Raw genomic sequence first — 21,400 nt, 5'->3', positions numbered from 1 at the left:
ACACCCTGAAACTGAGCTGCAGCACAGTGGCCAAGATCATCCAGCGTTTTAAAAGAGCAGGGTCCACTCAGAACAGACCTCGCGTTGGTCGTCCAAAGAAGCTGAGTGCACGTGCTCAGCGTCACATCCAACTGCTGTCTTTGAAAGATAGGCGCAGGAGTGCTGTCAGCATTGCTGCAGAGATTGAAAAGGTGGGGGGTCAGCCTGTCAGTGCTCAGACCATACGCCGCACACTACATCAAATTGGTCTGCATGGCTGTCACCCCAGAAGGAAGCCTCTTCTGAAGTCTCTACACAAGAAAGCCCTCAAACAGTTTGCTGAAGACATGTCAACAAAGGACATGGATTACTGGAACCATGTCCTATGGTCTGATGAGACCAAGATTAATTTGTTTGGTTCAGATGGTCTCAAGCATGTGTGGCGGCAATCAGGTGAGGAGTACAAAGATAAGTGTGTCATGCCTACAGTCAAGCATGGTGGTGGGAATGCCATGGTCTGGGGCTGCATGAGTGCAGCAGGTGTTGGGGAGTTACATTTCATTGAGGGACACATGAACTCCAATATGTACTGTGAAATACTGAAGCAGAGCATGATCCCCTCCCTCCGGAAACTGGGTCGCAGGGCAGTGTTCCAGCATGATAATGACCCCAAACACACCTCTAAGACGACCACTGCTTTATTGAAGAGGCTGAGGGTAAAGGTGATGGACTGGCCAAGCATGTCTCCAGACCTAAACCCAATAGAACATCTTTGGGGCATCCTCAAGCGGAAGGTGGAGGAGCGCAAAGTCTCGAATATCCGCCAGCTCCGTGATGTCATCATGGAGGAGTGGAAAAGCATTCCAGTGGCAACCTGTGAAGCTCTGGTAAACTCCATGCCCAGGAGAGTTAAGGCAGTTCTGGGAAATAATGGTGGCCACACAAAATATTGACACTTCAGGAACTTTCACTAAGAGGTGTACTCACTTTTGTTGCCGGTGGTTTAGACATTAATGGCTGTATATTGAGTTATTTTGAGGGAAGAATAAATTTACACTGTTATATAAGCTGCACACAGACTACTTTTCATTGTGTCAAAGTGTCATTTTGTCAGTGTTGTCCCATGAAAAGATATACTTAAATATCTGCAGAAATGTGAGGGGTGTACTCACTTTTGTGATACACTGTATATACAGTATATTATAACATATACAGTATATAACATATATACTGTATATATATAACATATATATTGATATATACTGTATATTATATATAAGTAGCCTAGTAGTTGTATCAACATCTGCATGTAATCAATAACTGACTGTCAAATCAGATGTCTGTTTGTTTATTAGGATTATAACGTCATGTTTTACACTTTGGTTACATTCATGACAGGAACGGTAGTTACTCATTACACAAGACTCATCAGGTCACAAGTTTATATTGAATACAGTCATGGACAATTCAGTGTCTCCAATTCACCTCACTTGCATGTCTTTGGACTGTGGGAGGAAACCGGAGCACAGAAGGAAACCCACGCGGACACGGGGAGAACATGCAAACTCCACACAGAGAGGACCCGGACCGCCCCAACTTATCAAACCTTTCTCTTATCAAATTAAGAGAAAATAAAAATAAATTGTGCTCCAGTGGGAAGTAAGAACAGAAATGAGTCTCTCCATCACGGATTAAATGCTGTATTTTCGCTGTACACGTTTCTTTTTTGGAGAGCGTCATGTCTCCTGTCTCACTCGTCTTTTTCTCAACTTTCTCCGGCACAGTCGTCTGTATCTCTCCCTTCGTTTTTTCTACGTTCGTTATCTTTCTTTTTCTTTCCACCGTCTTTCCACATGTAACTCGCCTCTAACTCTCTCATCTGTCTGCACTGTAGAGTCGCTGTGTTTACCGGCTGGAATGCACAGACTTGATTGGCTGAGTGGTGTCACGTGATTGGTGTGTGCGTTTTCTCATCCGCTAAACCGCTACCGTAAAGACTACAAAAGCTGCGCCGGTTAAAATAGAAGCGCTCTGTCAGGTTTCAAATCATAACTTTCTGTTTTGGCTGTAGGTCCGGGTCCGTATGGGACAGCTTCTGGGTCCGGACCCGGACCGCGGTCCGCCTGTTAGTGACCTCTGCTTTACAGCATGGAATGAGAGCTCTTAAATCCAGACAATACAACCACTGGCATTTTTCAACAGAGAGCTGGCTGTTTGGCCTCGGCTTGCTCCAAGTTATTAACACAAGGTCTTTAATGTTTTTATTATTTGTTTGTTGTGGATTGTCAACACTGTGTACTAGTAATTTCTATGTCATGTATTGTCAACATATATTTTTTAAAATTTATTTAGAATGTAGATGTGGACCAATGCTAGTTTTTTCATTATAGTACTGATTAAAGCTGTAAGTATTAGTCGATACAATCAAAAAGCTTTACAAAAACAGTACAAGCTGATTCATAAGCCAAAAGGATTTACAAGCCAATGACTTGACAGTATCCGGGGTAAAGATTTATGGTGTATGTATATGTGGGTACTGTGCGTCATATTGCACACAATCACAGAATAGAATAAGTGAGTGAATTAACAGAGGATACACTCGATAGCCAAAAGTATGTGGACGCTTGAGCACGAGTTGGTTGGACATCTCATTCCAAAACCCTGTGCACTAATATGAACCTTATATGGGCATTGATTCATATGTTGTCCCACACTTCACAGCTTTAAAAGCCTTTAATTTTCTGGACAGGCCTACCAGAAGAATTTGGATGGTGTCTGTGGGGATGTGAGGCCCTTCAATTCAAAGAGCATTTATATGTTGGATGTAATGATGTTGGATAAGAAAATCTGACTTGCAGTTGACGTTTAATTCTTCCCAAGGTGTTTAATGGGGCTGAAATCAGAATTCTACAGGCCACTAGAGTTAATCCACATCAAAACTGTAAAGCTGTGTCTTGATGGACCTTGTTTTTGTGGTATGGGTAAGTTATGCTCAAATTGTTGCCAAAATGTCAGCAATATGTGTGGCTAAACCTTTCAAATGAATAGTTAGAAGACGAGTACACATACTTTTGGCCTTTTTGGTGTTTGTCAAATCAGATCTGATGTCGAGACAGCATACTAAGCATTTTGTTGGACTAGTACAAGACAGTGAAGTCGTTGTTCAGTTAATTCTGTTGGTTGATTTGAAATAAGCACAAACAGCTGATATAGTTCTATCTGCTTTTGATTGCATATTTTATACATTTGTATATATGCAGCATAGACATTTACCGATTGAGAGCCGAGTTTTGATCGCCGAGCGAACGCCGAGTTGCTCCCGAGCCGGCAAATCTAGCGCCGACCAGTCGCCGAGCGAAAATCAGAGCAGAAATCGTGTACTGTAGTGTGAACCAGGCATAACACTCTGCACATGGGAATCTGTGTGGAATTATGTGGAGATTTTGCGTGGTGTCTCAGTATAAACATAGAACTCTGCCTATCATCTTATAATCACACTAATGATGTCAGGAGGAGCTTTAATACACCCACTGCATCTTTATTCATTATGATTTGTATGTTTAGAACTGCTCACTACAGACAGCTGACATTCATGTTCTTACTGTTCTACTGTTCAGTATAGTGCCACGTTCACTATATCAAAATAGCCCTGCAACTGTGATGCACTGTGTATTCTGACACCTTTCTATCAGAACCAGCATTAACTTACTCAGCAATTTGAGCTACAGTAGCTCGTCTGTTGGAATCGGACCACACGGGCCAGCCTTCGCTCCCCACGTGCATCAATGAGCCTTAGCCGCCCATGACCCTGTCGCCGGTTTACCACTGTTCCTTCCATAGACAACTTTTGATAGATACTGACCACTGCAGCACGGGAACAACCCACAAGAGCTGCAGTTTTGGAGATGCTCTGACCCAGTCGCCTAGCCATCACAATTTGGCCCTTGTCAAACTCGCTCAGATCCTTTCACTCGTCCATTTTTCCTGCTTCTAACATCAACTTTGAGGATAAAATGTTCACTTGCTGCCTAATATATCCCACCCACTAACAGGTGCCGTGATGAAGAGATAATCAGTGTTATTCACTTCACATGTTATGCCTGGTCGGTGTATAAAGATGTGTTCTTATAGAGCACAGTGACAAGCTTACCTTGGTGCTTACCGGTTAACCACTGACTAAGGACAATATGAGTTAAATGAAATTGGCAAAAAATGCAAATGTTAGTTTGGTAAAATCTATCTCCATGTAAGGCTTTAAAATATTTGTACTTCTTACCTCAGGCCTCCATAAGAGACACTCTAATGCAAAACAGTGCCAAAAAGAATTCAGCCTACAAAGCTAGAGAGCTGCTAATCAGAACCACATGTTTCAGCAACAATTATATGGGTTTTAAAAATAGTATATACCTCTACTGGCTTGTGAATAGTCTATCCTAGTTGGTTCACAACAGCTGGACATTTACAAGCTTTGCTAAGTAACATCTCACGTAATTCTCTTTGACAAGCCTTGGATGTGAACTGTGCCGTTAGCCCTAGCCATAAGTGATGACACTGTACAGAAATTGAATTCCTCATGATTTTGCTGACCTTTCTGTGCAATGCTTTTCTTAATTTCAGATCTTGGCCGAAGCGCCAGTCTGTCGGAGAAAGAGCTGAAGGAGGCGCAGACGCGAAGTCAGATCATTGCAGCGCAACTGACCGTGCCATCCAATCCCAACTCTAAAGGCGTCCAGCTTTTCAACCGCCGCAGACAGAGAGTAAACGCCTTTACGCTCGTAAGCGTTGCCGGAGGACAAGAAGGAGGCCAGCAGTCGTCCCAGAATGAACCCGATTCACCTTCAGGTGCATTAACATGGAACAGGAAGTGTTCAACTGACAGCCAGTTTGGAGACTTGGAGCACTGTAAAAACGATACGCAAACCTTGCAGCCATCTGACGCAACGCACGACTGTGGACATAACATGGATGAGGCTGAGGACGTTAAACACAAAGTGGAAAATGTGCCAAACAATGTACAAGAGAGACATTTTCTCCCTGTGAATGAGAAAGATGAGGAAATCACTGAGGAGCAAGAAGAGGCAGGAAAAGATAAGATTACTGGCGGTGATGACAATTTTGCTGTTTCTGTTCCTAACCAAGCAGAACAAGAGGAACTGGAGCCTAATGGGGTGTATGAGGGCTCTAAAGCTAGCCCAAATATATGCCACAGCACTGGATATAATGGAAAAGAAGGAACGCCAGCATCGAAGCAGTCAACCATCACAAACAGAACAGCTAGGCCCTTTTTCTCCTCTGCTGTGGTAAATTCAGCTGGAGCTAGCAATTCCACTCCGGATATCCCTCCCGCCCCCTCCTATTCCACTCCTCCCCTGCCAGTTCAGTATGAATCACATTCTAGTACATATTCTGAATTGCAACTCTCAACTCCTATGGAGCCACATGTTGCAGTGTCTTCCAGACGAGTGTTCTCCCCTCCACCTCCTGCTCCCTTATACCCGACCCCTCCTCTCCCCACCTCCGTGAGTCTACCTTCATCTGTTCCAACTGATCCTCACCCACCTACAGCCATGTCTCCCCCACCAACTCCTACCTACTGTGCATCCCCAGCTGCTCCTCATCTCAACTGCGTCCCTCAGCTCCTGACCGAAAGGAGGTCAGAGACACCCATACGCACAGGCCTACTGGATGAAGGTCGGGTTCGGAGGACGAGCCGCAAGTCTATGTTCACATTTCAAGAGAAACCAAAGGTGTCCCCTAACCCCGACCTTCTGTCTCTGGTTCGAAGAACTGATGACCTGCGTAAAGGTAGGAGCCAGGCGGAGCTACATCAGGAGGAGGAGCAGATGGCCCTCGGTGCGGAGGCCTCCAACTTTCAAGCCAAGGATGACAAGGATGAGAGCACTGTGGAAGAGGTTAAGGTTCCAGTGTGGGCCTCAACCCTAAAATGTTCTTATACTCAGAAAAAAGTAGAGCACAAACCTGAGCAAGCCCTGACCCATGCATCTGGTAAGGGGGCAGATCTGTTTGCCAAGCGCCAGTCCAGAATGGAGAGGTATGTTCACGACAGTGCAGACAGACGAAGATCTCCTTCTCCGACCATGTCTTTGCCTCCTTCGTGGGAGTATCCATCAAACATGCCTGGCCGAGTCAAGGCAATTATTAATGCCTCCAACGTCAGTACAGAGATTTCAAAGACTCTGGAAGCCCAGCACGCTACTCAAAAGAGGAGCTTTCAGGCACATGTACCAGCTCCAGTTCCAGTCCAGGAGAATCCGGTGTTGGAAAATGGCTGCAGCCGAGTGGAGATGGAGTTGTCTCGACACCAGCCTTACCAAATCAGCTCCTCACTGTTTATTCTAAACCCAACCAAGGATCCCCTAAGCACCCTTCCCAAAGGGGCACCCCCTCCCAAACCTGTACTAATGAAATCCGCCTTTTCCGGACAGTCCTCTCTTCCGACTCAGTACAACTCTTCAGATGCTTACAGGTCAGCCCATTGCTTTTCCCCTCCCATGATGCCTCTCCGATCAGCAAGCAGTGACATTACCACATCTGTGTCAAGCTTAGCTTCTGAACGTGTGATTTCACCACGGTCGGGGGTCCAGGCACCAAAACCCACTTTTTCTGCCAAGAAGGCTGGAATTACCCCACAGGTCTGGAAGCCAACTTATTTCTTCTAGTCTGTTTTTCTCTTCTTCCAAACTTTCTACTGTTCTTCTTCATTTTGTATTCTCAACAGACCAAAGCAAAACATGCGCTGAGACTTAACATGGAATAATCGAGCAGATTGTGCAGTTCTAGCTGACGAACAAACAGAAGAAAGTTCCAGGAAAATGAAACTAGAAACGCTTTAGATTATTTTCACACGTAAAGGTTTATTAGTCTCTACAGGCTCAGAAGGTTCCTTTAGCTCTTAATTAAATGATGATGTGTGTTTGGCTATAGTGAACTTTGTCAGTTTTGCATTAAGACGCAATAACCGTCAGGTACCAGATGTTCTGCCCTGGATGGATTTTTCAAGTCTTGTGACCCTCAGCTCACACAGTTTTTCACGTCACTAGATAAGCCAGTGCAGTTCTCTCTTACACTCATGATTTATCGATTTATTTTGATCTGAATATTTTTAAACCAGAAACCAGTATTTTTCTTGTCTTACTTGCAAATTTGTAGGTCGAAGCCTGCCACGGTCTCCTAAAGCATTTTAGCAGATGGCGTCTCAAGTTTCTGATCTACGATTTGCAATTTAATAAGAGCACACAGGCATAAAATGAGAAGCAAGGGAACACCCTAGCTGTCACTTAACTCTATACTTGTAATTATACCGTATGGCTGTTGGGTAAATAGGGCAGCAGAGTCTCCATGCTGTTATAGTGTAGTTTTAATAGGGCACTCAAAGAACATTAAAAATGAAGGCTGTCTTTACATATTTATAATGCTGGTCCTTGAGCACATTGTGTCTATTTCTTGCACTAACACACCTGACTTGTAACAATACACATGTTAATGTTTGGGGGCAGCCGGGTGGCGCAGAAGTAAAATTATGCTTGCACACTACCGCTGGTATCCAGTTTAATCCAGTGCTAGGTTGTAGCCTTGCTGTTAAGGTTCTGGACCAGTAAGCAGAAAGTTGCTGGTTCAAACCCCACCACTGCCAGGTTGCCACTGTTGGGCCCTTGATCAAGGCCCTTAACCCTGAATTGCTTAGACTATATACTGTAAGTCACTTTGTATAAAAGTGTCTGCTAAATGCCGAAAATGTAAATGTATTTAAATTCCCTTAAGTGCTATCTGGCATTTGGTCGTCTACATACAGAGAATGGCTTTATCTGGGGGGATTGGCCGAGGCCCCGTGATGGATTGGCATCCTGTCTGGGGTGTGTTACTGCATCATGCCCAGTGGTTACCACCGTAACCCTGACCAGAATAAAGCAACGGCTAAAAATTATACTGTATAATGATAATGTTTGATTTTTATTAGTATTTCCCCCCAGACTTCTTCCTCTCCTGAGTTGTTTGCAATTTCCTGTCACAGTTCCTCTGCAGACTAGCACCTGCCCCCTTTGACACATGCAGTCACTGGCCTTTTTTACTTTAGCCAGCAGTGGAATCTGACATATGGAGAGTCAAGCCACTCATCTCAACCAGATTGTGCAGCACCTTATGAGTAGAAACTCAATCCAACTTTCCCTTCCTTGACCACTTGTATCTGTTGGACATCCAGCCAGATCGGCAGCACAGTTCTGTGAATCAAAGTCAAGAGCTTAAACTCTTTGTGGTGGGTTGATAGTGCATTAGACTGATGTTACTTAGAGAGCTTAATACTCTGTGAGCAGTTGGTAGAATCCTGTCAATTTCTCAGTACAGAGAAGATAAAAAGTTCAAACATAAAAACAGATTTTATAGTGCTTTAGTGTCTAGTGCCTCTTTAAAGCCAAACCTTAACTTAATTACCAAAATATGACATTTTACTGATAATTGGTTGGATTGATCTACATTTACCTGATGTGACAGCCTGCACTTCATGTGCTTGATCTGTTTTGGATCATCTGCATGAAACTACTAGAAATCATGTTGAGTCAATAAACAGCAGCTCATTTTTACCTAAAGTATGTGGACACTCCTCTAATTATTGAGTTATTTATTGCACTAAGAAAGCTCCAAAATAAATGGTGTGCTGGGTTTGGTGTGGAGGAACTCTAGTGGTCTGGACAGAGCTCTGACCTCAGCACTATTGGACTTCATTGGGATAAGATGTAATGCTGAAGGCTTGTGAGCCAGGCCTTTTTGTTCATCATTAGTCCCTGACCACAAAAATATGCACTCCAGAATCCTGTGGAAAGAAGGAACAGTGACTTTATGTAAGGGCAGTCAATATCAGTGCCTATGGTTTTAAAATGGGGTATCCAACAAGATCAGGTATACTTTTGGCCATATAGTATATATTTACACTCGCCAGACATATGTATGCTGCTGATTGTCCATTTTGTAAAGAATATGTACGCAATTCTGTTAAACTGTGATATGAATCGTTAAACAGTTTATATAATGGAACAAATTCACATGATTGTGTTGATCGTACAGGAAGACTGTGTGTTGTGTGAGTTTTTTAGATTGATTAGATTTTTACATGTCTTATATATAGCGATGTTTCTGCTCATCTTTTGGATTTCTCTTTCTGCTTTTTTCAGTGTTCTGTTATTCCCTTTAACATCAACCTGATTAAAAAACTCTACCATATGGTCTCTCTTTTTACTTTTCACAATGCTTTACTGTCTGTTTCATCTTTCTCACTATTCTAAAGTTGTACTTTTTCTACAGTGTCTTAAATCTACAATAAAAAAAAGTTGTGATCCAAGATATAAATACAACAAAATGAATATAATAATATAGAAATGTAGAAATAAACCGATTGTCAATGTCTTGGGAAGTTTTAAAACTATATTATCCCAGACAAGCTGAGTTAATAATGGCACTTATATAGTTCTTTCTTTCATTGTGGTGAAGTTTAAAACACCAGCTTTTTCCCTAGTAAAGTTCTATTTATTTAAATTCATTTTTATCATTTTTATTGTAGCCAGGGTCACAGCAGGTTTAGTTTAACCAGGAAAAAAAACTGTGTGGAAGACTGGAATACCTTGGACAGGGTGCCACTCCATTCCAGGGCTTTGTCAATCCCCCTTTCAGACATAGCCAATCATGTCTGTGTAGCCACCTAGCTGGCTGATAGCAGCACTGAGATTTGAACCCGGATCTCAGTAGAGGAGGGCTACCGGAATATACTTGTTGTTGTTTCCTGGCTCCCATTTCATGACTGATCATGTCCATTCTTCAAGGTTCACGTGTATCTGCAGTTTTAGGCCATTAAGCACGTTAGGACAAGGCGCCCAGGTGGCACAGCGAGATATTCTGCTAGCACACCAGCAGAGAGTTTCTGAACTCCTCAGTTCGAAACTCGGTGTTGCCACTGGTCGGCTGGGCGCCATCTGGCGGGCATAATTGGCAGTGCCTGCAGCAGATACTATTCGTCCACCGTATCTGCAGGGTGGGGGTTGGACTGTGTGTGGGTGGGTGGGTCTTCATACGCTGTGTAAGGACCCTGATTGGCGGAACAGACGCCTGTGCAAAAAGCACGGGCGAGTACTGTACATGTGTCGGAAGAGGCGTGTACAGCGACGTGCTCTCCTCGGATGCAATCTGGTATCTCTGGTAGCAGTGGAAGACAAAATTGAGTGTGCTAAATCGGGAGGAAAATGGGGAGAAAATGCATTAAGCAAAGAACGTTAGGGCAAGCAAAAAGAGACAAATGGGGGATCTATTAGTTTTATTGTACATTTAAAAATCATCCGTACAAATGATCATAAAATGAATTATATATCTAAAAAAGTCATAGGAGTTCAAAAAACGCCCCCTATTATTATTTAGTTGAAGCTTTCTTTAAGCATCCAAAGGTTTGAACTCACCACCGTCCAGTTACTGGTGCAGAAATGTAACCACTGACCCTTCACACAGAGGCCAACCTTTTCCCTTCTTCTCATATGATGTAAACCTTCTCTGGAGGTGAAAACCTACCCAGCAGGCTCATCCAAACAAGTGCATACCTCAGCAAAGGTTAGTGTTTGGCTGACTGTGTGCTGGTAACCCGAACAGGGCACGTAAGCTCACCATGCAGAAAAAAAAGAGGTGCTTGCTGTGGTTATTTAAATCTCTCTGGAAATCTTGGCACATTGTACAGACGTGTTTAAATGTATGTTTACAGCTTTCGTAACCTTTTCAAATTGCATTCGACTGGTTGGCATGAGCTTGGAGGGTTGCATTTAGCCTCTTTGTGTGAGCTGTATACATACACTGATCAACCATAACATTAAAACCATCTCATTGTTTCTACACTCACTGTACATTTTATCAGCTCCACTTACCATATAGAAGCACTTCGTAGTTCTACAATTACTGACTGTAGTCCATCTGTTTCTCTGCATGCTTTGTTAGCCCCCTTTCACCCTGTTCTTCAATGGTCAGGACCACCACAGAGCAGGTATTATTTAGGTGGTGGATCATTCTCAGCACTGCAGTGACACTGACATGGTGGTGGTGTGTTAGTGTGTGTTGTGCTGGTATGAGTGGATAAGACACAGCAGCGCTGCTGGAGTTTTTAAACACCTCACTGTCACTGCTGGACTGACAATAGTCCACCAACCAAAAATATCCAGCCAACAGCACCCTGAGGGCGGCATCCTGTGACCACTGATGAAGGTCTAGAAGATGACCAACTCAAACAGCAGGTATAGATGAGCGATCATCTCTGACTTTACATCTACAAGGTGGACCAACTATGTAGGAGTGTCTAATAGAGTGGACAGTGAGTGGACACAGTATTTAAAAACTCCAGCAGCGCTGCTGTGTCTGATCCACTCATACCAGCACAACACACACTAACACACCACCACCATGTCAGCGTCACTGCAGTGCTGAGAATGATCCACCACCTAAATAATACCTGCTCTGTGATGGTCCTGTGGGGGTCCTGACCATTGAAGAACAGGGTGAAAGGGGGCTAACAAAGCATGCAGAGAGACAGATGGACCACAGTCAGTAATTGTAGAACTACAGTGTGCTTATACAAGTGCTTCTATACGGTAAGTGGAGCTGATAAAATGGACAGTGAGTGTAGAAACAAGGAGGTGGTTTTAATGTTATGGCTGATCGGTGTATTAAGCCTAGTCTAGTCTTTAGTCTTAAAGAGGATTTTACCAGTACTTAACAAAATGGTCACTTTAGGTCAGAAATCATAAAATGTACTTCATCAGCTCTGGCTAGGCTTAATCTGCATCCATCACTAACACTACTATTAAAACCATGTATAATACTCTTCTAATAACATCTTTTTTCTCATTTAGGTTATGAAAGAGTCTCCAGCTGCAGCCCCTTGCAACAGTTCCGGCACCCAAATGTCCAGAACATCCAGCCTGTTCCGCAGACTCAGCAGCACTGACAAGCCTCCAAGTGGTGTGTGGAGCTCTCAGAGCCCCCGAAGTTCTCTATTCACCTCCCCACCACCAAGAAGCATCCATAACCCAATCATTTCCTCCCCAACCCCAAGACCCATCAGTCACTCTGTACCCTCTTCACCGCCCCCAAGCCGAATCCAGAACTCCACCTCTGCCCCAACCTCAAGACCATTCGCTTACTCAAACATTTCCTCCTCAACCAGTCCTTCTATCCAAAACTTTACCTGCACCTCCCCGACACCGAAACCCTTCCAGAACCGAGTCACATCCTCCCCTACATCTCGGTCAATCCAAAACTCCATCAGATCTTCTCAAAGACCATTCCAAAGTCCTGGTTCCACAACCATCAGTAACCACACAGCCACCACCCCTGTATCACCACCTTGGGAATCCAGTTGCAAATCTCCCTCCCCCCAGGACACCAAGGCCAACCACCGCCTTCTAGCCAAGAACATCATCAATGCTGCCAAGCGGAAGAACAGCCCCTCTCCTGGAGCTCTGAGTGGCCATAATTTTCCCATTTCCCCAGTGAGCAACAGCTTCTTGCCCTTTGAGACCAAAACTACTAGCCCCTTTCAGTCTCGCTCACTAAGTGCTCAGTCACCCACTTTCACAAGCCCCCCAGCCACCCCAACACGGACGGTCCGTTCCCCACTTCGCCTCTACACCACACGCTCGCTTACCGATGGTTCAGATGCTTCACTCGAGTCAGAAGACTCTGGAGTGCGCTCACCAGGGTTGCGCAGCTACAACACCTGTCCACGTGGCTGGACCGGGAGCTTGAGGCTCAAGAGAATCGGAGTGTCTGAAGACCTTTAGAATGGAGGGATCATGGAGATTGGAAATGTGCCTACAGTCTGGAACAAACAGAGAGAAAAACAGCGCTTTTCACTAGAGATATGCAGTACTTGTCTCTAGCACTCTGATCTATTATTTGCCGCACTTGATCTGGCTACACCAGTTTTTAATCTTATAAAGGTATAATTATCACACATATGTACAAAATTGAACATTTACAACATTTGGAAGATGCTTGTTTTTTTTTTTTTATCCAAACCTCTTTGAATCCTCTACATACCTTGTAAACGCTAAGCTGATCTGGTTTGAAAATGAGGATTGAAAATGGAGGATTTTATTCTTGGGATCTCAGAGAATTGACCAAAGAATGCACTGGGGATTATGGAGAATTGACCATAGCATACGCTACACCCCAGCAATCAGAAATTGGACTACATGTTTGAGGAAAAAGAACTGATTACAATCCAGGGATTGTAGAACATAAGAATAAGAGTAAGAGTTTGGACTGCACTGTAGGATCGTATGAAATGGACCAGAGAATGGATATAAGAATGGACTACATTCCAAGGATCTCGTAACATGATTGGATGAGTATGCATCGCCAGCTAAGGAAAAGAGAATGGACTTTAATTTAGATTTAGGGATAAACAGATGAGTGGAACAGTAGATGACAATATGGGAATGATAGAAAATAGACATGAGAACTGAATTACATCTGCACATCACAGAAATTGGAATAAAGAATGGTTGACAGTCTAGAGGTTAAAAAAAGTGTTTGAGGAAAAAGGCTACTCAATGGATTATGGACTATATACTACATGAAGGGATTACAGTATTGAATTACCATACAGAAATAAACCTCTCTTTTGGAATTGGAAGATGATAAGAATGGAATACACTCTAGACATCGCAGAGAATGGTTTACTTTGAAGGAGTCCAGTAGAATAGAGCAGAGAATGGCACAGATACGCATATGCCTTAGAGGGTCATTTAACCTCTGTAATCCTTATCTCAAAGTGACCTTTACATGCTGAATGTAATGCTGGAGGCATTTTTAATGCCAGAGTGTGGAATTATTAAGCAATAATAGGGGGCGCTTACCCTCTGAATCAGTGGTATTCAGTCCCAGTCTGGCTTTACCTTAGCTGACAACTGAAGGGCTTGTTGATGGGAAGGAGCTGAACCAGGTGTGTTCAAACAGGGAAAGCACTAACCTGTGCAATAAAGAGGAAACCCTTATTGGTACTGAATACCTCTGCACCTGTAGTTGTTTTGACTCTTTCTTTTTGACTGCACATTACATGGATTTATTTAACCAAAGACTTTGACAGCTTCTAGAGACCAAAGAAATTTTTTTTCATGTTCAGTGCCTTCAGTGTTTGTGTTTTTGTGCATTTTGCTTATTTCAGTGTTTTTTGTTGTTGTTGTTTTGCTATGGGAGTTAGGAATGTTTGCAAAGAAACCATTGGTGCAAAAATGAAAGATGATTTTTGAAAGAGAAAAAGGAAGGATTGAGAGCAAGATGTACTAAGATAGGAAAACCCACACCAAAATATGATGACAATCTGCCCAATTTCTAGTGTGGCTTCTAAGCTCTGCTGTATAATGGAGAAAACCATAAACAACAGATTTGAAACGATGCACCATTACGTTAAGTAAGAGAAAAATACATGTATAAATAAATCACGTAACTATGAGTGGAGAAAGCATACAGCTTATATGACATTAGATTCCAAGTCCACAAAGTTGAATCAGTTAATCTGGACACAAGTTTGTTGTAGAGATACGTTTCGCCACTCAATCCAAGTGACGAAACGTATCTCTACAACAAACTTGTGTCCAGATGAACTGATTCAACCTTGTGGACTTGTGTACCTGAATTATTGAGCATGCATCAACAGATTAGATTCCAAGGTTTATGGAATCTACCACTGTCTGTGCTTTTCCACCAAAAGATCCCTGGTTCTTGAACCGGTTCTGTTTAGGTTACTTCGAACCCTGGTGTTTTGTAGAAAACCAACCCGCGTTTCCACCAGTTTTTGGGAACCAAGCATGCGTCATCAACGGTGGGCGATACACAACAAAAGTAAAGAGTAGTGATGTGATGGTGGAGCGTGTAGATTACCTGCGAGCATCTGTGCTGTTGTTACAGATGTTCATTTTTATGCAAAAAGCATCGATCAACTATTGGTGACAAGAAGACGTAGACGTGTTTGACACAGTTGTTGTTTTCTTTAGTTCAGTGATGTGAGAAGCGTTTTGCGCTTCGATCTCTCCCTTGCAAATTGCCGATTTGCTTAGCGCTCGGCTTGAGCAATAAAACATCATTAAAGTTCCACGACACAAACATCCGTTTGTGTGAAATAACCATCAGATCCAGTCTAAATGCTCCACATGTATCTGTGTTTAACTGTATTAACTTCACGTGGGGTGTTTATGCAGCTCGGGGTTCTGAGAATCAGCTTCTAATGAGAGTCAAAAAAGCTTCACCTAAAAAAAGCGTAACGTGGCTGAATGTACTAAAAGTACGACACAGAAACACACTCAATATCTCTTTGTTATTAATAATTATAAGCGCTCTGTACTGCCAAAATTCATCGGTTATTGTTTTAGTACAACAAGCCACGCTGTCCGGGTCACTTAACACGTCATATCACACAGTTCATCTTTTTGAAAATATCAACAAATATCAGCAGCAAACTGCCTCAAGATTTAATCCGGTGAACTTTAAAAGATGAAAAAGCAGCGCAAACGCGGTTTAGCAGCTTTATGTAAAAGCATCCAAACCTCTACACTGTGACACGCCCACAGATGACATCATGGTTCGCACTGAAAAACCAAGTATTCTGTGGTGCCAGATTAGAACTCTAGTTTGCTGTCTGGAACCTCTTTTTTACTGTGGAAACACGTGGAACCGGTTCAAAATCAAGTCCAAGAACCAGAACGGAGCTGGATCCGGCCTGGTGGAAAAGAGGTATCTGTAAAACTAATAATTCTGCATAAATGTCATTTCATTCTGTCCCACAGGTTAGAGTAGCTAACCATGTCTGTGTCGTTGTCTGGCCAGTTGACAGCCCAGATTTAGTGGTGATAGGCTAGCACAGTAGATTGTTGTGCCTGGTTTTGAAAAACATTGCAAGTGCAAAAACATGAAAACGTAAAATGACTGTGGAAAAGAGCTGCATGTTCCCAGTAAATTCAGTACTGGGTCAAGTACACGCAGTGAGTCATGTAATTGCTAGATTTTACAAAATGACTGTAACAGGGTGGGTCGCGCCTTGCTACTGAAGCACAAGGTAAAGCCTCGCCCAGCTATAAATGTAACTGCCTGCTTTTAAGTATTATTCGAAGTTCAAAAACATCTGTAGGAACTATTTAACAGAACCATCAAACATTTGTTCCGTATTCTTTACATTTTCAGCATTTAGTGGACGCTTTTATCCAAAGCAACTTACAGTTGTGACAGTATACAATCTGAGCAATTGAGGGTTAAGGGTCTTGCTCAAGGACCCAACAGTGGCAACTTGGCGATGGTGGGGCTTGAACCGGCAACCTTCTGATTACTAGTCCAGTACCTAAACCACTAAGCTACAAGTGCCCACAGAAGGCAGCTGCCCTACATTTGGCACTGAAGTTATGTTACCATAGAGAAGATCTATAGACTCTGTTTTTCTCCTGAAGCAGATGGAGTTATCACAAAGACGTTTTTATGATCTACACCAGAGCTGACCCACACTGCTCATGTTGTCTGCACCTGAAACAGAATTCTTGTATTCTAATATCTACAGTGCAGTAAGCATTCAAACAAGTGGCTTAAGTAACCAGCTTCAATCAAAATGCTTTATCTGAACCGTTCTGAAGCCCTACGATGGATTGGCGCCCTGTCCTGCACCCAGTGTTTTCTTATTGGAACTGGACCCATCCGAATACCTGACCAGGATAAAGAAGTTGGTGAAAATAAAATAATGCATCAGTACAGTAAATAGAAGTGACTAATACAGCAGTGTGAAAACACTCAGAAGTCTACATGAATAAATGAGCTTTCATCTGTTATTAACCATGAACAAATATGAGAAAATGTAAAGGTCACTGGTTAAAAGGTCACTGTAGTTCTATAGTGAAACCAAACACAGCAGTTGTTTGTGGATTTCAGAAAGGTTAGATGAGCTCATACTGACTTTATATCATTGTTTTATTTTTAACAACACCTTTGCATTTGTATTGTATGAAATGGAGCATACACTATATGGATAAAAGTATTAGGGCAACTACACTTTACACCTATAGGAGCTTTCTATTCTAAATCCATAGGCATTTATATGGAGTTGGTCCCCCATTTGCAGCTATAACAGCTTCCACTTTTCTGGGAAGGCTTTCTAAAACATTGAGGTGTGTTTGTGGGAATTATTACCTATTCATCCAGAGGAGTCAAATGTATTTGTATAGTGCTTTTTACAGTGGACATTGTCTCAAAGCAACTTTACAGAAGAGCATTTGCAAGGTCAAACACTGATGTTGACAAGAGGGCCTGGCTCACAATCTCCATTGTAGTTCATCCCAAATAGGTGTTCTACGGGGTTAAGGCTCTGTGTGGGCCATTCAAATTCTTCCACACCAAACTTACCCAACCATGCTTTATGGCCCTTGCTTTGTGCACTGGATCTTAGTCAAAAGGCCTTCCCCAAACTGTTCCCTGAAAACAACCCATAGCATTATCATGCCTCCTCCACCAAACTTCACAGTTGGCACAATGCAGTCAGTTAGGTAACGTTCTCCTTGCATTAGCCAAACCCAGACACGTCCAGTTAGAGAAGCTTTTGCTCTATGGTGTTTTCACTACTAAATACTTGACATACTTACCTGACAGGGAAAAAAAACATGAACAGGAAGGTTGTTCAACCAGTGAGAGGCTCAGCATCGCTACCCAGTTGTGCTGACCATTCAAATTCTTCCTCACCAAACTTACCCAACCATCTTGCATTAGCCAAACCAGACTCGTCCAGATAGAGAAGGGTGATTCTTGAATCCACAAAACATGTTTAAACTGCTCCAGAGTCCAGAGAGTGACAGTGTGCTTACACCACTCCACTCACAGTTGATCGTGAAATATCTGGGAGGGAAGAAGTTTGACGAACTGACTTGTTGCAGCAATAGCATCCTTTTACCATGAGTATCATGCTGGAATTCAGTGACTTTATACACCTGCTGCACCGGGACTAAAGGAAACACCTGAATTAAGTGATTAAGAGGTGTCCCAATACTTTTGTCCATATAGTGTATTTACAAGACCGGTTGTGGTATCATTGTCAACTACAGATTGTTTATTTATAAAGTCAATCACAAATTTGTGCAAGAAGAAATGTGTCATGTACACCAAGGGCATTCATACTGGCATTATGTGTTGCAATTTGGCACACACAGAAGTGATTCTTCCCTGGAGACCTGACACTCTATATTGGTACATCAGCAGATCTTTGGAGTAATTACTTTCCCACATGGACTGACAGACAGCAACAGCAGCTGCAGGGTGACTGGGCATCTTTTACTTATATATCCGTCTCAGTGTCAGTGATGCGTATCAGTCCCCACGTTCTAAGCCTAATCAAGCTTTCGCTCTTCTCTTAGCTGATACTTTTTTGTATTGTTATGAATATACAACCAGCATCACTATTCTCACTCTTACAAAAGCTGTGTAACTTATAAATAAACACAAACGTTGATATCAGACGTCTCTTTTCTTTTGCTCTATGGTGTTTTTTTACTACTGATTACTTGACATACTTACCTGACGGGAATAAACCATGAACAGGAAGGTTGTTCACCCAGTGAGAGGCTCAGCATCGCTGCCCAGTTGTGCTGACCCATGCGAATTCCCCAAATGTTTGAAGTTCAGCTGCATAATTTCTCTCAGTAAATGGCTGTGTTTGCTCTTTTGGCTCCAGGAACGTCGTACAAAGGCTGACCCGGTGCTTTGACCCCAACGTCCAAACAAGCTGCAATATGCAAAGAAAAGAATTTCATTCCATCATGTTTTTTTAGTTTTCTCATCAAAGAGACTTTGCACACAAATAAATTATATTGGTTAATCCGTCTATTTTTAGGATTATGTGGTTAGAGTTCTGTTACGGGAACAGAAGATTAATACAGATGTGGTAAAGAAAATTTAATTGAATTTGAATAAAATTGAACGGATTGTAGTCTTACCTGTTAAATAACAAAGTAAAATAGTAAAATGCTAGCCAGCAAAACCTATAATCAAAACAATGCTGGTCAGTGACCAGCAAACACATTAGTCAGTCACTGGCATAACCAGCATAAAAAAATAACAAATGCTGTTCATTGACCAGGACAAAACAACAAATGCTGATTAGTGACCATCAAACACAAGCAATCACAACAATTGCTGGTCAGTGACTGGCATAACCAGCATAAAACAACAAATTTGGTTAGTGACCACAAAACACAAGCAAGGAAAATCACAACAAATGCTGGTCAGTGACCCTCATTACCAGCAAAAAAAAAACAATAAATGTTGATCAGTCACCAGCATAACAAACACAAGAAATGCTGTTCATTGATTAGCAAAAACCAGCACAATCAGCAAATAAACCCAACCAATGTTGGTCACTGACCAGGAAAGAAATAGCATTTAATGGTTAGTGACCATCAAACACCAGCAAAAAAAACCACAACAAATTCTGGTCAGTGACCACCAAACACAAGCAAAAAATCACAACAAATGCTGGTCAGTGACCCTCATTACCAGCTAAAAACAACACAATAAATGTTGGTCAGTAACCATCAAACCCCAGCAAAAAATCACAACAAATACTGGTCAGTGACCACCAATCACAAGCAAAAAATCACAACAAATGCTGGTCAGTGACCCTCATTACCAGCTAAAAACAACACAATAAATGTTGGTCAGTGACCATCAAACACCAGCAAAAAATCACAACAAATACTGGTCAGTGACCACCAAACACAAGCAAAAAATCACAACAAATACTGGTCAGTGACCCTCATTACCAGCTAAAAACAACACAATAAATGTTGGTCAGTGACCAACAAAAACCAGCATAATTACTAAAAAACACAACAAATGTTGGTAAGTCACCAGCATAACCAGCATAAAATACACAACAAATGCTTGTCATTGACCAGGAAAAATCAGCATATGCTGGTTAGTGACTGGCATAAAACACAACAGATTTTGGTTAGTGACATGTAAACACCAGCAAAAAAACCCCACAATAAATGCTGATTAGTGACCACCAAACACAAGCAAAAGAATTGGAGCAAATGCTGGTCAGTGACCCTCACTGCCAGCAAAAACAACACAATAAATGCTGGTCAGTGACCAACAAAAACCATCATAACCAGCAAAAAACACAACCAATGTTGATCAGTCACTGGCATAACCAGCACAAAAAAAACAAAAACAAGAAATGCTGGTCACTGATCAGCAAAAACCAGCACAACCAGTAAATAAACCCAATAAATGCTGGTCACTGACCAGGAAAAAACAGCATATGCTGGTCATTGACCACCACACACAAGCAAAAAAATCACAACAAATGCTGGTTAGTGACCGACATAACCACCATAAAACAACAAATTTTGGTTAGTGACCAGCAAAAACCAGCATAATTAGCAAACAACACAACAAATGTTGGTCAGTCACCAGCATAACCAGCATAAAATACACATGAAATGCTGGTCATTGTCCAGCAAAAACAAAATAACTAGCATACAAACCCAACAACTGAACACAAATCACCAACCAGCATTTATGGTATTTTAAACACAAGTCAGCACTGCCCAATTTAAACCAGCAATAAATCTGACCAGCACTCGGCCAACGCTGACACAGGCTAACCTTCCTTCAGCAGGGTTCTGTTTCAGGGTGGAGAGCAGATGTTTGGGTCAGTTTACTACCTCTTTCTTACTCCCTATATCACAAATGCAAATATGCAGAGACGAGCACTGTGTTTACCTTTCTTTCTACAAGCAGACAGAATAACCTTAGTGGTTATGTGTATAGATTCCACAAGTCTCTGGAACTCTACTGAACTGATGGAACCATTAGTGCAAACAGTTTAGCCACAACTGGTGTTCGGCTGATAGTGATGGTAGAGAAGGCTGTTTTACTCAGTCATTCCAAAATCTTAAGGATTTGCATTTTTGTCAATTAGTATTGGTTCGTTTAGCTTTGCTTGTTTTGTCATCATGTTTGTCTGTCCTAATTTTGGCTTTGGTCTTTTGTATTTTTTGCCTATTAGTTTTGTGGACATTAGGATATAAAATTGATGTATATTCTATAATTTCCTTTGGGATAAATAAAGCATCCATCCATCTAAAACCCCAAATCAGAAAAAATTGGGACGACATGAAAAATGCAAATAATAATAAAACACAGAGTTTCTTACATTTTTATTTGATTGCAGACAGGATGAACCTGAGATATTTCATGTTTTATCTGCTCAACTTCATTTCATTTATTAATAAACATCCATTCCTGCATTTCAGACCTGCAACACATTCCAAAAAAAGTTGGGACAGTAAAGCATTTAACACTTTGTAATGTTACTATTCCTTTTCACCACACTTAAAAGACG

General features: G+C 42.1%; 1 protein-coding gene across 1 annotated transcript in view; it reads left to right on the top strand.

Moving 5' to 3' along the window:
* The window catches only part of LOC134300492 (synaptopodin), a 37,718-nt gene extending 24,180 nt beyond the window's left edge, over positions 1-13,538 (top strand). The window contains exons 2-3 of the mRNA XM_062985122.1: positions 4,597-6,632; positions 11,874-13,538. Of these exons, the coding sequence (XP_062841192.1) occupies positions 4,597-6,632; positions 11,874-12,803 (2,966 nt within the window). The 3' untranslated portion in view covers positions 12,804-13,538. The remainder of the gene's footprint in view (positions 1-4,596; positions 6,633-11,873) is intronic.
* Positions 13,539-21,400: the final 7,862 nt, after the last annotated feature.

This window comes from Trichomycterus rosablanca, chromosome 1 (genome assembly GCF_030014385.1).
Source record: "Trichomycterus rosablanca isolate fTriRos1 chromosome 1, fTriRos1.hap1, whole genome shotgun sequence".
NCBI lineage: Eukaryota > Metazoa > Chordata > Actinopteri > Siluriformes > Trichomycteridae > Trichomycterus > Trichomycterus rosablanca.
This window is presented reverse-complemented; position numbering and strand designations above follow the sequence as displayed.